Here is a 22,623-nt window from a genome sequence, read left to right as displayed (position 1 = left end):
ATGAGCATCTGGGAAGAGATCCAATTCGAGGGAAAAGGCAACATTTAAGGGAAGAGCAGTTAAGAAAATGAGGACTTTTGAGTTTAATTCTCCTGTGACTTGAAGAGCATTAGGGGAATGGACTTTGATCTTGCTCCCAATGAAGGTTCACCCTGCCTCTGGTGTTGCACTGATACACTGAAACAGTTGTCACTATTTAAACATGAGTGGTGGTTGTGGCATAAGGAAAAATGAGAACAATTCAGCACCCACCATAAAACATCCTCTGAGCCTGGAGTAATTAGTTCAGTTTTAGTAGCCTCATTTCCAGAAAGAGAAAGAATAGAACAAACAGCAGAAAAGATAATGAAAGTTGAGGGGCCCAAGGGGAATATTTTGGTACGGTGGTAGTCAATCAGAGTGGTGTTATTTGGTCCAGAAAGAAGGCACCCAGGGGAAGCTGTGATTGCACTGTGCAAGAGAGTGAGTGGCAAAGGAGGAACTGATCAGCTGCTTAATTTTTGCAGAGAGCCAGGGTGCAAGAAGATGAAATGAAACTCAGAGTAAACTTAATATTATTCTAAAGAGCCCTCCTTTTCACAATGTACTGGGGATTCGTGGACCTGAATGCTTCAGGGAGTGACTGGGAAACAGTTTGCTAAGGTTATGCACATGAAAGAGACTGTTTCTAAAGATTATATTAATACACTCTCTGTTTTATATTAATAATTGCAGAGGAAATACTGTTTCATGTTTTAGCCCAAGCTTTGCTTGGACAGCCTTCCAACCATGGCACTAGACACAGTGGGTGTTCCTGACCTTCCTCTGTGCTGCAGAACCATTTACTACTGACTGGATGCTCTTGCTGTAGTTTTGTTCACAGGAATAAACTTTATTCCTTTCAGCAGTCCTGTGAATGATTAAGAGCCACAGGACTGAATAATCTGCTGTTCTGAGCTCTTTTCATGATAAACTTCTAGGTTTTCTTCTGCAACTTTTGACACATGCAAATCTTCTTTCCCTGGATTTCATGTGTACTTTCTGCATTAGGAGTGGTGACCCTCTGGATGTAACTGCTTTTTCTCCCCCCTTAGCTTCAAAGAAGTTCAGTATTTATGTAAGCAGTTTGCTAATTTACTGCATTCTGGCTTAGTCTCTCAAATGCCTTTCTAGATATAGTCCGTCCAGATGAGGTAAAAATGCTCACTGTTGAAGCAGAGTATTTAGAAATCGCTGTAATTTTGAGTTGTATCAAGTAGAAACCCAAGCATTTGCATTTGATTAAGGGCAGGTGTTTAACTCTGCACAGCCTTTGCACAGTCCTTTTTTAGGTTGTTAACTGCAGTTTTTTGTCCTACTGAAAATAAACCTGCAGTAGATCTGGCAGGACTGCCAGAGCACTGTGGACTCGGTGTTTAGGAGAAAGAGGGATGCAAAGCACCACTTCATTACGCTGGGCTGTTGCATCAATAATGTAGTAATGCAATGTCTTGGAGGAGAAAATAATGAGCTGTAATGGTGTAGCCAATATGTTTACTGATACCATAGCACAATTAATTGTGGCTTTCATGGAATTAAGTGCTGCAAACAATTTCTGTTGTGAAGTGAATGCAGGGCATTTGAGCTTAACCTCCTCCCAGCCAGACGGCTGATAGCCATACCTCGTTCTCTTGGGATGATCCACGGAAAAATCATTGAAAATAGTGGGAGTGGGTTTCTCTGTTCGTCATCTGGTGATGTGTGCTCTGGCTTTCTCAGGCCTGTGTTTTGTGCCTTTCCAGTAACCATGGGGACTGACTGGTGGGAGAAGAGCTATGGAGAGGCTTCGAACGTAAAGTCTGTGCCCTCACGTGGGACTGGAACAGGATCAAGGTCTTGTTGGAGGTCTTTCTAGCAGCACTGAATTTGTATGAGAGGCTGGTAGTGCTTGACTGAATGCTGTACCCTCTGTGGAGGGTTTGGCCTTACTGATTAAAGGCAGCTGGCTCATGGTGGCCCCTTGTGTGGTACCCAAGCATAGCATGAGGAAGAAGCCATGGGGAAGGCTGAGCAAGCCATGAGGCAGGATGGACACCCAAGACCATAAATAGGCTCCATGCTTTACTCAATTACTGTTATTTGTTATTGTGGCTAAAACTTGGGAGTGGAGGGATGAGGAGGACTTTGTGCTTAAGTTGGCTTGATGAAAGCTTTTTCATCCTTGTGTTATTCACCACCTTCCTGTGTCACTTCTCTAATACCCATTAAGGGTTTGTCTTGCCACCAGCCTTCTCCTCCATGGTGGAAAATGGTATATCTTTTGTTTCCATAACACTTGCAGAAATGCAGCTATTAGAAGTGAAGTCCTCTGCCAGAGTTGGTTGAAATCTACGAATGAGCTGAAAGAGGAGCTACTGGGAGGTGGTGGAGGGACTGGCAGGCACATGCAGTCATGTAAATCTCATTTTCGTAGAAACTAGGTAAGAAATGCAACTTCCCATTTTGCAAGGGTTTTGAGAAATGGTTTGCACGTACTCTTCCATGTTTCTTGTAAACTCATTTAGCAGTCATGCTCACGTCACATACAGAGGATCGAGACTTACTGGAACTGTAGCTTGGGCTCCAAGCAGTCATTTGTAGGCACCTCCAAGGATCCTGATGTCTTTGGCAGGCAAAGCTCTCAATGGTTTTGTATCAGTGGGCTGCAAGATGTGTCCTGCTTTCTTTGCCATCTATTACTGAGAGGGAGGGGATCCAGAATAGGTGGCTATAAATTTCTTAAAGTGCTTCATAATGCACCTTTGTCCTGTGCTTTGAAACTGAACAGGATATTTATGAAGGTACTTTAAGTGACAGTTGCCTTGTTAGAAGATGTCTTTCCTGTTGTGAAATGAAAGAATTCTTCTGTTTTATTTTTTTAGTTTGATATAAAAGAGCCAAAATGGCACATTCAATCACTTCATAACTGCACACTTCCAAAACTCTATTTATCTGATCTTTTTGCTGCAGAGGGATAATTGGTTTATACAAAACAAAGTATTTTCTGGTAGCGAGTTCCTTCCTTTTTCATGTGTATGTAGCAGCTTTGTTTTTTTAAAAAGACTGTGCTGGGGAGAGGTCATATTTCAGTTCACAGAAGTGACAGTGTGTGTTTAAAAAGTGGGACACATTATGTTACATAGAGAAGCAGTCATAGGTATGTGTGATGTGAACTTGGGACTGGGACTAACTGGGAAGAGTCACATTGCCTGAGAAGAGGAGCTTGCCCTTGCATGGGAATTTACTGGAATTTTGCTGGTAGCACTTTCTGTTAATAAACATTTACATCATTACTTGAAGGTACTTTATATATATGCAAACAGATGTTTAGTGTGTTGTAGACTATCTGTAGCCATAAGGCCCCAGGGGCATAGCCAACCAATGATTGGTGATTTTGGTGGACCTTTCTCCCTGAGAACAGGGGGAAGCTTCTAATGGGCTTGGGCCACAGGCCAGGCTTATTTTTTCTTACATTTGCTACATGCATCTGGTGTCAGTTTTCTTCCAAAGAGTACAAAATCCTAATTTATTTTATCTATAGAGCTGGGTGATTTATACCCTGAGATATGACTCCATGGTTTCAAATTATAGAGAAACATGGAAATACTGGCTGATTTTTTTTACCCTTATACAGTCCAGGGACTCTTGAATTGCAGGTCCAAGCCTAAAACCTAGCAGCAGCAGTTACAAGGCCTGAAGTCTTGCTGTAAATATTTCCTAAGTTTCTGCTTCCTAATGTCTGGTGAGAACATGCTACAGTGACCTTCCTTAGGCTTGCCATTATTGTGAGGGGAAGGGACTTCATTTCCATTTGGGTCAAATATTATCTTGTCAGGCAGATCTAATGGTTGAAGAATGGAAAAGTTCCATTGAAGTCAATATAGCTGTGGTGGTGTTTGTTTGGTTTGTTTGCTTTTAATAAAAGCCCCCAACCCACTAAATGAGTCTGTGACCTGGTATCTTCTAAAGTTATTGAGAGTTGACCTAGAAAAGATACATACATCCTTCTGTTAATCACCATGTTGTACTGTGGTTTCTATTCCTGGAGTGTGCATGTCAGAGAAAAACATCTCTTGTATTTGAACTTTCAGCTTCCCTCCTTAGACAGTTTTCAGTGATACCAGCCTTTATGTTTTGAAGCCCTGCTTTTGGTGGAAGCTGCCCTTGCAACACATACACTTGAAATACCTCAAAAGGAACGAGTGATGGGGACATGAGCACATAGTGTGTCATGTCTTTGGTGTGCCATCCATTTGTGGAGGGCACCTTAAGGGATGCTCTCCAGATCTAGCAAATAGCCACATCCCATTGCTATCAAGTTGCCCAATGCAGCCTTCCTGTTGCCATCAGGTTGCCCAATGCCTTCTCCTGGTGAGCATGAGTGATTCTCTGACAGGGAGGTGTTCTAGATAGCCTTGCTGCCTCCAGGTGCTGGATAAGCTGTCAGCTACTAGACAATCTGCCTCCGTTTTACATGTGTAAATGTAGTGTTGAGAAGCACCAGCTCCCTTCAGCATGCACAAGCCAGTCTTGTGTACATATTTTAGTCTGGAGACATTGAGGTTTGCCATCACCTTGCTGTTTGCAGAGGAGAGCACCAGAGGGTAGGTGCAGCTGTAGCTCCTTAAGGCAATAGTCAATGGGATGCCTATCATTTTGGTGTAGCATTGGCTGCCTGACTGTGGGAGCTCTTTTTCCTGAGCCTTGAGAAGCTAGAAGGGATGTAAAGCAGGGGTGGGTACTGCCTTCACATATGGAAATGGCACATCTCCTGGCATGCCCAGCCTGGCTCATTGCCTTACTCCAGGCCTGGGCTCTGCCAGGTGGATACTGCTGGGTAGTTCGAGTCCCTCTTGCACCCTTTTTTCTTAGTTATGAAGTCTATCTGGAGATGTTCAGGGGTCTGTAAGGAGAGAGATGCTCTGGTTTAGTGTCTAGCTTTCTGTCTCTGTTAGCTGGATACCTGGCTTTGATATCATCAAGGGAAGTATTTTGGAAGCCTAGTAGAAAGCAAAAGATTAACTGCTTTGACTTTTTGATCTTCCTTGCTGAGACAGGCTGCTCCTTTCAGCCCCATGCATTGTGTAGACAGTCACTTCTGAAGCCTAGCTGTTTCCAAGGACCCAGAGCCAAAGAGGAGAGTCTCTGGAGGCTTTCTGCTTAGAGGTGACCTTCAGTGCCAGCGCTGGCTCCCGACTCAGCTCAGCAGTGCTGGGTGGCTGGTGCAGTCCCGGGGGAGGCTCTGTTGGGAGGTACATGAACTCTGAATTTTCTTTCTGAGACTGCAGCTGGGCTGTTGCACAGCAGCTGATCACATTCAGAAACTCTGCACCTCTTTTTTTAACACCTGCAGCAGGAACCAGAAGGCTTAACGAGTCCTCTTGGTTCCTTCAGCAAAGGAAGGAGGGATTTATGTTGTTCTGTAGGCCTTTAAATAAAAAATAATAAAAAGCCAAACACATTTTTCTCACTTGTGTGAAGTGTGTGTCTAAGCTTGATGGAAACTGAGAAGAGATTTGTGCATTGTCTGTTGTTCTGGATGTGACTTAAGAGAAAGGTAAGGGTTAAGAAAAGTGGCAGGAGTAGTAATTACCATACTGTGGAGACATGGGACATTGCCCCTTCTGTTCTGGCACACATGCACTGAACCTCTAAAACCACTTAGAATCAGTATAACATTTCAGGCCAAGACATTTTCAGAAAAAATAAGACACAGGCAAGAGGAAATAACTTTGCCTGTCCCAAGAAGATGCTATCTGGGTGTCAGCATCAATACCTGTTCCTGAAGCAAAACAGACAGATTCCTCCCTGCAATGAATCATTAATTTGTTGGAAAGCATGTGTACCTCTGTACAAGGGTCTGTATGTTCATGGATCTGAATTTGCCTGAGATTCAAATGTCCGTATTTGTATTTGATTGCTGTCAACTGTGAGGCCAAGCAACTGGCATTGCACATGCATGTGGAAGAGAAAATGCAGCTAGCTAGGAGCATTGTGGAAATTAAGAGATCTGACCAACTAAATGTAATTTCAGTTTTGATTGCTCAGAAACCTCACAGTGAACAGGTTCTATACCCACTCAACTCAGGTCCCCCTTTAAATGCAAGTAGCAAATGTCTTAGATCACATATTCAGTTGGGCCAGCTGCTGATAGGCCTGGAAGAAAAGCAGTTATTTGTGCAATGGGTTTGGCTAATGACATTGTGCTGCCCACGTTTGAAAAACTGGCTCATCATCCACCTCCATGATTTGTAAGGTGTTGATGGTACCTGAGGCTCCAACACATTTTGCGTTGTGTTTTGGTATGGCTTCAATGGGAATAGGGTCAGGCCTCTGGTAACTACAGTCATCATCATGTGATGAGGGTGTGCTGTGTGATTCTGTCCTTGCAGTAGTTCAGTGACATGCCTGTAATTGCTTCTTTCATCATAGTGGATGTCTTTCGTGGTTTGTGATCTGTAAGAAAATCAAAGGGAAGCAGGAAGGAGTGAATAATGTTGCTGTGACAAAGCATTCACTGAATTCATGTGTTGAGTGAGGTCTGGAGGCTCCTTCCAGTCCTCCTATGGGATTAAGGTTCCCTGCTGTTTTACTCCTCCTCAAGTACCAGCTGTATCTTGAGCCTGATAGTCCTATGCTTCTTGTTAGGATGGTGTTGTGCCAGCTACAAGTCTCTGCAGCTGCAGTTAAAGCAGGTGATAAGCTACCAGATGCTGTCCTCTGCCATGTTCACTCCTTCCTCATCCTCATTAGTAAACTCATGGTTAGTTTGTTTTTGAGACTGAAACAGAGAACAGGGCAGGGAGGAAAAGTTCCACCACTGTCTAAAGCAGTATCCCTGAAGCAGTGTGGTTAGAAACTATGGTGTATCCACTGCATGGCTCTCCTCCTACTCCTTTCAGCAGTGTCTAGAAGAAAGTGTTTGTGTGGTGGCCAGGAAGGTTACAGCAAGTCTGCTCACTGAGAGCTTCATTAGCTTTGAAGGCTAGTTTCCTATTTTTACACATGCGTATGCTGCAGAAAAATATGAAGGGTGGGTTCTTAAAAATCAGGCAGGTCTGAGTGAATTGTCTTCCCAGCACCCCCCTCTTTTTTTTTTTTCCCCCAATGTGTAAATAGTGGAAGCAAAATCAGTGTCAAAGCTAACAGTGGGTGAAGAAGATGACCTATAAAAGGGCTCTCCACTGCTTTATGTTAACAGGAGCTGCAGGACATTTGCCTGAAAGTGGTAGCAGTATCTGTCTCTCCCCAGCACACCCATAGCAGTGTCTCTTCTGCTGTTATTCCATCAAGGCACACTGCAACATGGATCCTCCCTAGGGATGTCCAAGGCAGTGCTCCCATGCTCTCCCAGGGTGTAGCTTCTTCACAAGCTTTCTGCTTTACTTTTAGGCTTGGACTGTAAAGTTTCATTTAAAAATCCACATGCTGTGGGAAGTAGTGGGGCTGATTTGATGTTTTCACCTGAGATGTGGTATCCAGCTTGGATGTTCCTTGACTGTCACTGTGATGCACCCTTCGACTAAATTGCTAAAACTAGCCCCAGACCTTGGGCTGGAAGGTCTGATCTTGTTCCTCTTTTCACGGAATGGGAGGTTGCAGGAGTCACAGTGACACAATACCACATGTGTGCAGTGTGTTACTAATTATCGAGTATGGGTACAGGCAACTTCATTCCCTGCATTCTTGTTTCCATTTGTTACTAATTAGGAGTCATCATACTACCAGTAGTCTCTGGTGTTCCTCATGTATTGTCCTTAGGGCAGGCATCTGCCAGAGGGTGTTGTTTACTTTGAATTAGAGCTAAGCAGCCATTTCCCTCCATCTCACTATTCCCCCAATGTTTCAAACCTCCCTGGCTTAAAAAATGTGAAGTATGTCCAGGCATAACTGTGGAGAATTCCAGGTGTCCAGGTTTGTTGTGAATCACAGCGTGATGCAAAGGAAAGTTGGGAATACCAGGCTGTGCAGTACAATCCTATCAAGAGAGGATGGTTCCAAAGTAGAAAGCAAGTGTGGGTATGCGTGGTGAATTCTTGAATGTGACCAGTAAAGTGCTTTAGAAATCGAATTGTCCCTCTAACAGTATGCAAACAGCAACGAGGAAAGGAGCATTTAGCCACAACATTTATTTATTTATTTAAATATATGAAGTTCTCCAAAATTATAATATATAATTATAACATAATGCTCTGATGTCCCTGGTGTCCTGCTGGGTGATTGATCTGCCCCATACAAGTAGTACAGTAGTGATTGCATATTATGGGAGCAGCTTAGCATGGCCTATGATCATATTATTTTATATCCTTTTGAGATAGTATATATGGAAAGAGAGCTCTTTGTTAGATGCTCTTGGTTCTACTGATTGGGAATGACGTGAAATGCATCCATAGCATTTTGTAATGTTTGGCTTTTGTAGTTTGGCTTCCAAAGGCTGAGTCACGTCTGTTTTCTCTCTGGCTCTCCTATCTCATCCTTCAGCTGGATTGAAACTTGTGTTGTGCAGGGACAATGAGGAACCACAAAACCTATTCTGGTAAATCGAGTCTACTGAGCATGGTTATATGGTGTAGGTGTAAACTTTTGATGTGCATACCATCCAGTTAGCCCAGAAGGTTAATGGACTAAAGCAAGTCACCACTACAGCACCAGCAGAGGAGGTGCAAATGGTCTAGGATGAGTTTTTTGTCTCCTTTTTTTTACTTCTTTCTTTCATAAATGGTTGCTGCATATGTATCCTGCACCAAGTAGCTTCAAAACATCATTGCACCGTGCAGCTGGTTAAAAGGGAAGTACACAACGACCATCTTGAATAAGTCCAGGTACTGTCATTGGAAGATACATCTCATACTGTTATTAAAGCTGTATTTCCAAAGACTTTCCCTGCCTCTTAGTGTTCAGCTTTCCCAGCCCCATGGCCTGCAAGAGCCCCTAGTGTTGACCAGAACTCTGGAAAATTGCAAAGATGAAAGAAGTCAAGGCTGCAGCTCTTCTGGTGATGCTGCTGGTAGGACAGCCATTGCCACTGAAGGACTGGGCTTTCAGCACTGTTGTGCAGAGTTTTCTTAGCATGTGGTCAGGGTCTCCTGACCCTGTTGTCTGTAAGCCTGCATCATCTAGTTTTCTGGCAAGAATACCTGAGGTTTTCTCTTGGATAAGCAGAAGTAGTCCCAGGAACTTCACTGAGAATGGAGAAAGACAGCTAGAAAAAGACATGGAGAACAACCTATCTTTTGATAATCCCTGATTAAGCCACTCAGCACCAAGCTTATCCCCTGAGTTGCTGATATAACAGTTGCAAACACCCTTTCTGCAAGGCTCAGGACTTCCTAAGAAGTCAGGGTAAGTGTAGATGTCCAGCCCTTCAGTCTGGAAATGCCTGTCATCTCTGTGCAGTGAAATCGGAGAGAAAGGTATTTTCACGAGGGCCATGAACTCCATAAAGAATGAGTGAACCTGAATAAACTTGTTTTCAAGTTCCTGTCTTGACAAGGTAAGCTCTCTTTAAAAAACATGAAGGGCAGAACAGGCACTTGTGGCTGCTCCTTCAAGAAACAGAGAGGACTGTGTTGTGGGCCTTTTGATTGACACTGCTGTGGCAGCTCTGACCTGGCTTTGAAGTCTCCTACAGCTTGGCAGATCTATCAAGCAGGTTGCACAGAAGTTTTGGCACATGTGAGGCCTTTGGCTTCCAGTCATTGCATCCCTTCAAAACCAGAGGCACAGTGGTGTGGAAGTCCAGTCCCCTCCTGTGTTAGATGCTGGCTTGGAGGCAGAGGGGTAAGTTGAATGTGATGGGGAGTTCCTGAAGTGGACAACTCACAACGTTGCTGGGAGCTGTTGCTTGCTGGTGTGTTATTAGAGATGTTTTTTATTTACAAAGTACCTCTGCATGCAGAACAGATAATGTCAAATAAAAAGCAGTTTTGAGGTATGGTGTTAGTAGAGGAGCTGTTTGGGTAAGTGTCAGGAAGCCCTGCATCCTGGCAGCTTGGTCTAATACAGTTTTACTATAGGCTGTAGAAATCTTTCTTTCAAGGCACTTAAGACTTTTCATCTATTGTATGTTACCCACTCCCTTGCTTCTGTATATTGCCATTTTTCAATTATGTGTAAATTGTCTCCACTTCCTCTTCTCTCCCTGAACTATAAAATAAATTTCCTCAAACGTGCCTCCTAAATGTGCCGATCCTCTTGGTGGCATCTCCCCAGTTGCATCTCTTCTCCCCACCACAAACCTGCAACCTTGGGCACAAAATTGTGCCTTTTGGCTGAACGAAGGCTTATCCTTCCCAAGTGTGCATGTCTGTCTGACCTGTGGCTTGTTACATGGTTTTTTACTTGGTCTCCTCCTGTGTTAGTAGTTCTCCATTACCTGGTGACCTCCTTAGCCTTCATTGCAGTAAAGTGGATTTTCTTACCAGGCTGGAAGATGAGGGCTGGAGCAGATGCACATCATCTCTCTTGCTGTCAACAAGTCTTGGTTTGATCATGAAATTTTCTAGATCTTTCTGGTCTTCAAGTAATTTTTTTTTGTTGTTTTGTAAAAACGTCTTGCATTGGTGTTCTTCACAGAATAGTGCTTGGAGACCTAGCAGTTCTGCATGAAGGTTGTGGGTACTATAGGAACGTCCTCTTCTGCCACTGTTGTAAACAGGCAAAATTTTGCATTAAACCATTGTGAAAATAGATAAATGTTCTGAACTGCCAGTTGGTTAGTTTACCCACATTTCTGATACAGCTGGGTTATTTAAGTTTACAGGTGGATCTGTGATTTGTGTAGATGACTCCATGTACAATCCCAGTGGTTATGCTCGTCTCCAGGGGAGAGTCAATGATGTGAATTTGATTTCAGGTTCATCTGAATCAGTCTTCATAACTGGCTCCTCCATCCAGCAGCTTGGTCTGACCATTCTCAGTGATTTTTTTCCAGCTCTGATGAGCTAAATCCATGATAGCTTGTGAAAGTTATCCAGTTTTGCATCAGTGTAGAGGGGTGTAGGACTTTTCCCATTCCCTCTGTAAGGTAATTACAGGATCACAGGAGCAAAGGATGCAGGGGTTGGAAGGGGCCTCCAGCAATCATAGACTCCAGCCCCCTTGCCAGAGCAGGACCTAGTGCAGGTCACACAGGAACACATCCATGGGCCTTGAAAGTCTTCAGAGGAGGAGACTCCACAACCTCTCTGGGGAGCCTGTTCCAGTTGAAATCATACTCTTTCATGTATGTTTGTAATGCCATAGGAATAAGTAGTAAAGACTGCCTAACTCACCTAGGAGTCATTCTCCACAAGACACTTGCATGTTTGGAAGACATTCATGCTTCTCTGGGCAGAATCATTCCGTACTGAACTTTCCTTTTACTCGTCATGCTGTTTTATGTTGTGTATTTTATTTCTTCTAATAATGCAGTTGGTTGCAATTTCCTAACTCTGTCTTACCCCATCCCCATGCCATACCTGTTTATCTCCAGACTGCTTGTATTGTGCTAGTTCCATATGAGCTTCAAACTGCTCAATAGCAGCTTTATGGTCTTGGTGTATATTTGGTTTGTTTAGATCCCTCTGTGCAAGTCATTTGCTCTTATTAAGTTGTAAAATGGTAGGCTAAATTTATCCCTTGTTTAACTCCATTGACTTCATTAGATGTTTGCTATAGAAAGAATTTGGCACATTGATTAAATGGATATAATTTCACCTTTATTTTATCTTTTTGTCTCCACAGGCTTATCTAGATCATGAATTTTATCTCCTGCTTAAGACTCCTGTGTCCTTTGTACAGAACACAGGGAAATAACTATTGAGTGCTTCATCTGTCTGGATTCTTGTTATGTGATCCCCTGCCTTATTCAACATATTTTCCTTGTTTTTGTTTATAAAAACATATACTTGTTTCCCACTGATCTTTCAAGTTAAAAGCAAAACAAAACCCCTACTGTTTGTCCCCTTAGCTTTATGTCTTATTTTACCTCCAGCATAGTATTCAGACTTCATAACTTTTTTTCTTCTTGCATTTAAGAAATGAGCTTGCTTCATGACAAGAACCAGAAGAGCTGTTTATTTTGCCCCACTTGTTTCTCTAGCAGTGGAATTGCTTTCATATGTATTTCTTCCAAGATCTTAGAATATCCCATCCTTTGAATTTTGAAATACAGGTTACTATTTTCTCAATTTGTAGTTGAAGATAAATTGGTTTTCCTGAAGAGAGATTAGATTGTAAACTTCCCTACACTGAAGGGCCACTAAGTCTTAAGTCTTTTCTTCTATGTTTTTAGTAAAAACCTCCCTCCTAGCACCAAATTGAGCATTACCTCATGTCTCTTTGCATTCCCAGTTGAAATGTGTTATCATTACCTTCACAGTTCACAAAGTCCTCTGACCTATATATTACAGAATCACAGGTCTTTCCCAAGAGCTAGCTCAGCAATTAAAATTCCCCACTGGCACAGATGGTTATGATAATAGGACATCATATATTTATATATAGAGAAAGTGAAAGAGAAGGAGAGAGAGAGTACTCCTACGTTTTTTCAAAGCAGTGTACAAACATTAGCTAATTAACCCTAATAACAGCTCTGCAAGGAAATTAAATGTGATTATTCCCATTTTATAGATGGAAAAGCTCAGGAAAGCAGGCTACATGACATGCCAGAGGCCAGCATAAGATGTCATAACTGGGGGATGGGATGAGATATGAGGACCAAGAGCCATCATGGCACATCTGCTGTCCAGTCCAGCAGGCTGCCAAATACTAGGTGAGATATTTATTGAAATCCAGCTGGCTGACACCTCTTGTCTGGTTTTGAATTGTCCCTGGTGTGCTCATTTATTTGCGTGTTAAACTATTATTTTTAAGGCTTGTCCTTTGCATGGCTTGCATTCATCACTACCCTGAAGCAAGAGCAGCAGCTTGGCACTGGAAATTTTATTTTCTATTTTTTCACAATGAAAACAAGCAAGTTTGTGTCATAGCTGCACCTAGGAACATCCACCTGGTTTCGGTGCAGGGAGCTCCAGCACCTTTTCCACATGTGGCTGCTCTTAGAGTTGAAATGCAGTTAGTGAGGCTGTGGTCAGAGGCTTCAGCCTGCTGAAAAAAAAAAAAGTGTGAGTAGTTGAGCAGTGAATTGTTACCTAGTTTGTGACTTTTTAAATGTTGTCTTGTCTGTTTCACCCACTGTGGGAGGAGCATTTGTCATTTGTCCCAGTCTATGAGTGGAAACTGTGCTTCAGTGGGCACAGTTCTCACCCCATAGCAGCTCACATGGTGGTCCCTTGTATGCCTGCTCTCAGCACCACGTGGAAGCAGTGTGGCAGCAGCCTGCTTGCTCTTAGAGGCATGAACAAGGGACTCAACTCATTTGACACCTACCAGTTACCAGCCGTGTCTGTGCCTTAACAGGGCAGCAGATTAGTAGCACTTTGAGCCTCATGGCTTTTGTGGAGGCTCCTTTATGCAAGTTTGAGACAATGACCACGTCAGGTTCAAGTGGGCGATGCCCTAAGGCTGTGATGGCAGGTTGGGTGTTTGGATGGTTCCTAGGGTTTGAATGTAAGGTTTGGATTTGGTCTTCGTAAGAAAATAAAATATGAGATACAGCTGCGTTTTCTTAATCTTTTTTTTTCACCTTGCTTGTCACTTCTTGTTTTTGTGAGCTGGGCAGAAGTGTTGTATCATGTTATCAGTTGCTATTTTTAACCTGTGCAAGCAGCATCGTAGGTAACCTATACACTTTGCAACCACTCCTTGGATGTAAGTCTTTCAAATAACCTTCTTCTAAAAGAGCACAGCAAAACTGGATGCAGGGGTTGCAAGCATTTAGGAAAAGGTGGTGGAGTTCTGAATGCTGTTTGCTTTTTATTTTCAGGTATCCATCTGGCCAAACATTTGAAAGGGGGGTAGTGTGGTGTTTTTTCATTCATTATCAATCACAGAGAATAGCAAAATCTACCTGGGAAGTTTTCCTGGTGAGGGCACAAGCAGGAGCATTTGACTTAAAAATGTTTGTGCTATCTAATTTTTTTTTTTTCTGTGTGTAATAGAAACTACAGCAGGGAGCTGGAAAAAATAAAACATCTTGTTTTCTGCAGTTTCACTATCGTAACTCTAAATGTAATGCAGCCCAATGTGTTTCTAGTTTCCAGCCAGGAAACAGGGAAGCAGTGTAAAGCCATGCTGGTTGATGAAGGGCTCTTACTCACCATCCCACCCCTCTGCACAATAGAAATACTTTCTCAGCAGCAGGCACTGCAGATCCTGGAATCCTCCCTGAAGTGAGTGCTGCCCCTGTGCCCAGGAGCTGAACTTGTGTGTGACCAACCATGCCTGAGACACGTACAGAGGCTTTCTCTGGTCCCTGCTACTAGGAGGACCCATCTTGCCTCCTTGCCATCGTTTTGTGAGCTGGTGAAGCTTTGTTATTCCTGTGTTACAGAATGAGGAGGAATGTCTTGGGGAGGTCAGATGAGGAGTGGGACATATATGAATGCTCTGGGACACTCTGCTCCATTTGGAACTTGAAGAAAAGACAAGGATTGAAGCTACTACCTGGGAGAATTGGCCTGAGTTGTGACCGGTCCCCTTGGTGGGTGTAGCAAGCAGGATGAGAGGCAGAAGGCAGGGAGCTAGTGAACTTTAAGGGTTTGTGCCACAGACCAAGCCTCTCTGAAGCAAGGAGAGATGGGGATGCACTGCAGGTTCCCCCACATAACTGTAGTTTTGCCCACTGCAGGTGCTGGCAGATGTCTGCAGTTCCCACAGGAGTGATCTCTGCCTTCATCAGCCCCAGGCTTAATGCCTTCAAGAGGAGACTTCACATTGTGTTAATTATCCTTGGTGCTGAGCTTCATTTTTTAAAAGGGTCGTTTGAAGCAGGGGTAGAATTAGACTTGGGGAGGCCTAATGTGGATTTGGTTTGTGAAGGAACATAAATCTAGCAGTGCCATTTCCTGAAGAGCTTCTTTTGGAAAGCAGCTTCACTACTCACAGTGAGTGTTTTAGTTTGTTTGCTTTATTCTCTCTCAGAATCCAGCACCTGTGAAGTTATTTCCAGGAACTATGCTAGCAAATGTTTGTAGAATGGCATTAGTTATCTAGGTGAGCCCCATCCAATGAGCTGGGCTTACAGGACAGACACATCACCTGAGCTGAGGTTTTCAGTCATCTAAGAGCACTATCATGTGCTGGTGCCCTAAATCCCTGCTTTACTTAGGTTTTGGTGTGTGCCCTAAAGCTTCCGTCTGAGCTGGACCATGGGGCAGTGGAATGCCCAGCTGGGGTTGTTTTCAGCATGCTGCAGCAAATGAAGAAGTAGAAGCTGTGAAAGAGCATTGTGCCACACAGCTGCATCACAAGAATACTCAGGATTAGAAATGGTCTCTGGAGCTGCTGTTTATATTCCGAGTTAAATTAAGGCTTCTGAAATTTGGAGTCAAGGGAGAAAGGGGTTTACTGGGAAGTGTAACTCACAAAAGCTCATTACAGGGGCCTGGGTAAAAAGGCCCTGAGGAATCTGATAGCATGGTTATATGAAATACTGAGGAAAACCAGACTATTTCAAAATTTGCCCTTAAATATACTTTCTTGTCTTCATTAAAGTCAGTGACAACCTTGTATATATACATCTGAGGTCAGAGTTTGGCATATTAAAAGAGGCAGGCTGAGGATGTTTATTGTTGGTGGGCAGATTGACTCTGCAGGGGATAAATGCAGTTTATTTTCATGTGGTATAGTGTGAGAATGCTTCAAGGAATTGCAGGCATCAGCAGGAGCTTAAAGCGCAATCTGAAAAAAAATACATACTTAAAAAATGAAAGTAGAAATTATTTTATTTCAAGATTAGCATTATTATATTTTTCATTTTGCAGAAAAATAAGATTAAAAACATTGGTTTTCATATGGCACTAATGGATTGGTTGCATAGTTTGAGCAGATCTATGTTCAAGCTATGAAGAATCTTGAGATGTGGTAGTATGTTGTGAAGGAATATTGATGCTGTCTCTCAGGTTTTCTATGCATTAACAAGTGGCCTGGATGAAGTGTATCATATCCAGTTATGTGAAGATGGAAAATTGGGCATGCTTTTCACATAGTGGCAGCAGCTGTGAGATGGAAAGTGTAGGAAGACCAGGAGAGTAAAGAATGGACAGCTGCTTGCTGTGTTGGAATTAGCATAGGTGTGTGGAAATACTATCAGCTAGAAATTAAAAAGAGATTATTCAAATGCTGAGGAGCAGAAAAAGCCTGAGGATACCTCATATAACTAGCTAATCAAATGTGAGTATTCAGTTTGATGTGTTGCAGAAAGCAAATGTTACTTGCCTTCCAGGACTACAAGAGAATATGTCCAAGAGCAAATAATGCATTCTTAAGTGGACCTGCTTAGCATTGCTTTGCACTGGGGAAAAATAAGCTGGTTTGTACTTGAGGCAGCATGAGAAAGAACCTGGATTTCTTTCTCGATGTTGGTTATGCCAATGGGAACTAGTTCTGTCTGTAAGTTACACTTAAACTAATGGCACTTTCTTCCATCATGCAAGCAGCTTAAAACAGATACCATTTTGGTAATGCTATTTTTCTTCATTCTATTCCATTTTTCAAAGGTTCTAGGAAACTGGAAGAGGAAATGATGTTAGATGTTTTGTTTCTTGGCTGAGGGGACACCCCACTGATCCCTTGCTTTAGTGCTTGAATATGTATCTAGCCTTAACAGACCCCTCTTAACCTCTTTGCATTGCTGTCATGGGTTAATTCTTACTGTCTGCATTGCATGAATGGCCTGACAAGGAAAGCTTTGCTGCTTTCCCCCGCCCCCTGTTATGCTCATGTGCTCATGAAGGTCCTCTATCTGCTCATCAATAGCACTGGGAGACAAGTGCTAAGCACAGAGGGTAGGGCTTTTAAGGCTTTTGGCCAGGGTACCAGCAAAGACATGCTCTTCTCTTTTCAAACTACATTACAGTTCAGATACATTGGCTAATGTGTGCTCTCTGCCCCCTTAAGTTGTTCCTATGTGCTTTCATTCTGTAAAGGTCACATCCCTTGTTTCTGGGAGCTTACATCTGGTGAAGGTTAAGTGATGAGTGAGTTCTTCTTGGAAAAGTGTTTGCCCAAGCCCAATTAATAATTTCCAGCATGGTAGCTCAAGATAAGCATGGATGAACAGAGTTTGTAGGCTACACACCTGGTAGCATCTACCTTCTCACACATGCTGACCAGGTAGGTTGACTCTGGTTTTCAGTCCAGTCTCTGGGGTACTGGTTCATGTCTTATACTGGAAACCAGAAGCCTCGAAGAGGCTCCCATAAATATAGGCTGTCTGTGTGGGGATCTTTTTCCTTCATTCCTCCACGATGAAAATGTTGTATGTGAAGATGTTAATAAATAATTGTGACCATTTAAAAAACTTGTTATTTTGCAATTACTGTCATGTATTTCCAAGAGTGAAGTCACTGGCTGGAAGGATATCCTTGACTCAAAAAGTCATTTGATGAATGTGTATGCATGAGTGAGAGGGAGATGTCATGAGTTGTTTGACTTGTATTTTCTGTAATCAGCCCCCATGTCACCAGCCTTGCCCTTCATTAGCACTGGCCAGCATGTGGGCTGTGACATCAGGGGGTGTTTGCTGGTGTGTAGTGGCAAGAGGAACCATTCATTCCTCTTTGATAGTACCTCTAGGTACAGCATCACCTTCAGCGGTGAGGCAGATAGTGCTGATTCCCTTTCCTTGTGGCCCCTAAATTGAACACTGCATCTGGGATGTGCTCAGAGCAGCCTATGCAATAGGCATACCCAGCCCTTGTGTCCTCAAGATGGCCAAAGTACCTCCTCTATGCTGTACTGCCTGGTGAAGCATGGCCTCTGCTTGCAGGATGGGTGATTACTCTCCAGTGGAGTAATGAGATGAGTGGAGTGGAGATGAGTGGGAACAGTATTTGTGGTGGTTATAGAGGAGTCAGGGCAGGCCTGTGTATGAGGGAGAGTGGTCTTTTTATCTGTTTGTAGAAATAGGGAACAGTATCTTCTTGCACCAAGACTAAAAACATGTGGGCACAGAAACCCTAAGATGTGATTTTATTTTATTTTCTGGCAGTCAGCTACCAAGAATGTCTTTTTGCATAGTTTCTTTTAACCCCCTCACAAAAAAAAAAACACCCTAGCCCAGAACAAAACAAATAAACAAAAAAAGACTCAGCAACAGTAGCAGAACTTCTTCTTTCAGACCACGTGTGGGTTTTTTTCACTGCAAGATGCGCTTCTTGCTAGGCAACTTTTGTCCAGCATGTTGAAACTCTTTGAGGCTAGCCTGGTGCTGAGGTCTGTGCTCCTTCAGCCACAGTCTCCACATTACATTACTTCCCATGCATCTGCTGCAATTGCAATGAATATTTGTCTATTCTTTCTGAGAAACTTGCTTTTATTTTCAAGCTAAGCTCATGATGTGGCATTCCAGCCTGAACATAAAGACTTTTCTATGATTCCAAAGTCTGACTCAGATGCAGAGCACACTTGGTCACTTGAGCCATAGAAACATAGAAGCTTGGAAGACCACACTTGGCAGGACATTGAAGTGATGGAGCAGCCACCTTAAGTTCCTCAAGACCCAAACAGTGTCTCCTGGAAATTACATTTTGTCTTCCTTGTGGTGGAGTGCCTCCCTCCTCCTTTCCCATGGTGGAGTGCCTCCCTCCTCCTTTCCCATGGTGGAGTGCCTCCCTCCTCCGTTCCCATGATGGAGTGCCTCCCTCCTTCTCTCCCAAGCCCTGAGTTTGAATCCTGCCCTTGAAGCCTGCTGCAGTGGCAACAGCTGAAATGTAATGAATGAATATTAATTCAGGGAGCCCTTCAGTGACATAGGAAGATGTTTAGGGTGACTCCCACCCTTCTTCATAATCGTGTGTGTTTCCACATATACTGAGGAGAGCTTTCTGCACAAGGTTGAAACTGCTGCTGTGACAGCTCTATCCTCTGTATTCTGATGCAGTGCTCAGATAACTCCCTCTGCTTGAACCAGAATGCATCCTGAGAGAAAATCTCTCCGGGAATGAAGTCAGGCAGCTTTACTGTATCATTTTTATATTGCCATTTGAAAGAATCATTTCTCTGCAGCTGGGGCTCTTCCTCTGAAAGAAGTGAAGGTTATAATTTACTTAGCTCCAGCAGGGCAGGGGCTGCTGCACAGTTGTACGCAGAGTCTTATTGTTTTCCCAGCACTGAGCAGCACCATCTTCTCCAGGTTGGAGCCTAGGGTTTAATACAGCTTATGGGAAATGGCAGCTTTTGCAAGAAAATAGAGTAAAAGTGTTAATCTGCATGCCTTCATAATTCCCACGTGAAGCGAAAATGAGCCTCCTTCCACTTTGTAGCAAAATAATTGCCAAGAGGGAATGTGAAGAGAAGATGGTTTTAGTTTTACTTAACATGCTATATTACATTTACTGGCTTGTTATCAGTAACTGGAACCTAGCTGCAGTTGTCAAAAGTAGGTGAAACATTTTGCGTCCATATGGAAGGATGCGTATGTGTATTGAGTCAGTGCTTGGTCCTGCATGGTCGTGACTGACCACCAAATGTCCACCTGCTCCTTCAGCCTGTCAAAGCAGCATTTGTGGTCACTTGTGGGCTGAGCCAGCTCCTGGGTATGTCATTGGAAGAACTAATGTTGACTTAATTTGGTGCTGGCTTTGGGCCTCATGTTTCGAGATGCTGTAGGGTTGCTGGCATGTGGAGAGGGACAGCACCTAATGCTCCATGCTGAAATGAACTATTTTAGCTTGACATCCAAAGCCGTGCTGCATGCTTCATTCTTGAGGGTGATGAGAAGTATTTTCTCACCGGCAGTGGCCCGGGCAGACATTCCTGCCCTTGGTGCAACAACTGGCGGAGGAAGGCACCTGCCGAGGATCCTGTTGCTTGGTGTGCTGTTACTTCTGCTTTAGTGTGTCAGCTGTTGTGACAGGAGTTACATTTACTGGCTGCTGATGCAGTGGGATGGGGATCAGATTGCTTCTTATGGGCTGGAAAACTTGAATACGTTGGTAGATGCTCCCATATATAGAGCCCTCTCTGTAAGACAGATAAGTGTCCCAGCAAGGTTACCAAAATAGCAGGAGCAGAAGGTGCACAACCAACTGCTCTCTCCATCCTGATGTGAAATGTGATGGCTTCACAGACATGCACAGCTGTGCTCCATTGGAAAAGTCAATTAACAGTCCAGAGAGAAGAACCCAGGTATGAGGAGTGGAGAGTGTATGTCACTGTACAGCTCTGCAGGCAAGTGCTCAGGTTTATTTGAAGAGCACACAAAGAGGGCACAGCTTGGCAGAAGTTGGGTAATGAATCAGGTGAACTCCAGAGGTCTCTTCTCCCGGTGGTGTGCTGTGGCCATTGACAAACTCTTTCTTCTTGCAGAACCAATGACAACCATTAGATCTAGATCTAGTGCAGGAGCTAGATAATACATTTATAAAAAAAAAAAATTAAAATATGAAGGATTGAATTCAACTGACATGCTTGAAATCTGATTGCAAACAAAAATGCACTAAAAGATGAGACTATTGTGGTTTGATTTTTATTGTTGCATTTTTAAACATGAATTTTTTTTTTTTTGGTGAGTATTATTTGGTGCAAGTTGGCTTTTGTATGAGATGCTGGGGGGCATTGCAAACGTTCTGAAAATGCAGGTGAGGGTAGACATCCCTAACCTTCTTATGTCAAGATACAGTAAAATACACCTGCATGCATAGAAATGTGTGTAGAAACTCATATATTTGTGTAAATGCAGCAAATTGTGATGGTAAAGTCTATGCATTATTTTAAAAAATTACATATGATTTCCAGTTCCAGCCATTTGAATGCAGGATTAGTTTTTCTGGATGGACTGCTTTGGAAGCTTCAGTCAAATATTTACACAGGTTGCTGGTGCTAGAAGTGATATAATCCTATTTCAGAGCAGTTTAGTCATTGATACCAGTGTAGGTTCACAGAGGTTAGATGATGCAAGCATAAATCAGCAGAATCTGGGTTCCAGTGAGAGTTTAAGTTTCCAGAGCCCTGGAAGGCACTGGCAGTCATCTTAATGTAGAAAACTAACACACAGACCATAAATATGCTGAGTGTGGTGCTTTTCATGGCCATGAGCAAAACACATATTTTTTTTTTTTTTTTTTTACAAAAAGGAGCTATTTGTGTATGTTTGTGCAGAATTTTATGTTGTCACTGCCAATCTAGCTACTCTTGTCCTCTTTCTCAGCCATTATAAAGAAATCCACCTCTCTGCTTCTCTATCCTCCCGCTTAACTCTTTTTGGAACCCCAAATATCGTTGTATGGTGCTTAGCAGAGGTAAATACCTGTTGGAAAATGAAGTAGAAGCTTGAGGAGATGTCACTCTGCTGTAGCTTGTATGACACACTTGCTTTTCTGAGCATGGTTTTGCCTCACCTGTCCAGCTGGCTTTTCCTTTCTATGGTTTCATAGCTTTTTGGCAGTAGTGAGATAGAAGCATCCCTAGTAACCATAAATTTTCTCCACTTTTTTTCCTGTTCTTGCCAGTTGCAGCATGTTTTCCTATATGTAATTTGGGATTTCAGCCTTTTAGTCCTGTGGGGGTGGACTTGTTCTTGTTCTCCTAAATTAAGTAGGCTCAACCCATGCTGTCATTGATAAGCTCTCAAATCAAACCTTGCAATCTCTTCATCTTTTGGCCAGATGATGAAATGTGCACTGAAGATTAAATCAATGGACATCTGCCTGAATACAAACCTCAGGGTGAGGTGTTTTCAGGGTGAGCACATTATAGAATCATAAAACTGTTTAGTTTGCAAAAGACCTTTAAGATCATTGTGTCCAGTTGTTAACCTAGCAATAATAAGTTTACCACTAAACCATGGCCCTAATTGTCACATCAACAACTCTTTTAAACACCTCCAGGGATGATTACTCCACCACTTTCCTGAGCGCATTGTTCCAATGCTCAACAACCCTTTCATTGAAGAAATTTTCATGTTTCTTATTATTTGGAAGAAGAGACCAACATCCATCTCACTACAACCTCCTTTCAGGTAGTTACAGAAGAGGAATGAGGTCTCCTCTCAGCCTTGTCTTCTGTAGACTAAGCAATCCCAGTTCCCTCAGATGCTCCTCATAAGACTTTTTCTTCAGACCCTTCACCAGCTTTATTGCCCTTTTTCATATGCGCTCCAGCACCTCAATGCCCTTCTCGCAGTAAGGGGCTCAAAACTGAACCCAGTATTCTAGGTGTGCCCTCACCAGTGCCAGGTACAGAGGCATGATCGCTTCCCTACTCCTACTAGTCATGCTGTTCATGACACAGGCCGGGATGTTCTTGGCCTTCTTGGCCACCTGAGCACACTGCTAGCCAGCTGTTGACTAATACCCCTAGTTCCTATTATGCCAGGCATCTTTCCAGCCACTCTATCCCAAGCCTGTGTTATTGCATGGGGTTATTGTGACCCAAGTGCAGGACCCAGTGCTTGTCTGTGTTGAACCTCATGCTGCTCGTCTTGGTCCATCAGTTCAGCCTGTCCAGGTCCCTCTGTGGATCCTTCCTGTCTTCAAGCAGATCAACACTCCCCCCTAGCTTAGTGTTGTCTATGAAGTTACT

The 22,623-nt window shown here is 43.1% G+C and overlaps 1 protein-coding gene across 3 annotated transcripts in view; it reads left to right on the top strand.

Moving 5' to 3' along the window:
- The window catches only part of ABTB3 (ankyrin repeat and BTB domain containing 3), a 174,736-nt gene that overhangs the window by 11,723 nt on the left and 140,390 nt on the right, over positions 1 to 22,623 (top strand). The window contains exons 3-4 of one of the 3 annotated variants that reach the window (XM_054386586.1): positions 7,708 to 7,724; positions 11,603 to 11,618. The exons of 1 other annotated variant lie outside the window; for it this stretch is intronic. In XM_054386586.1, the coding sequence (XP_054242561.1) occupies positions 7,708 to 7,724; positions 11,603 to 11,618 (33 nt within the window). Of the gene's footprint in view, positions 1 to 7,707; positions 7,725 to 11,602; positions 11,619 to 18,736; positions 18,759 to 22,623 lie in introns of all 3 variants that reach the window. One more of the 3 variants, XM_054386587.1, reaches the window with a different exon arrangement.

The sequence above is a fragment of the Indicator indicator genome, chromosome 14, assembly GCF_027791375.1.
Source record: "Indicator indicator isolate 239-I01 chromosome 14, UM_Iind_1.1, whole genome shotgun sequence".
In the NCBI taxonomy this organism is placed as follows: Eukaryota; Metazoa; Chordata; class Aves; order Piciformes; family Indicatoridae; genus Indicator; species Indicator indicator.
This window is presented reverse-complemented; position numbering and strand designations above follow the sequence as displayed.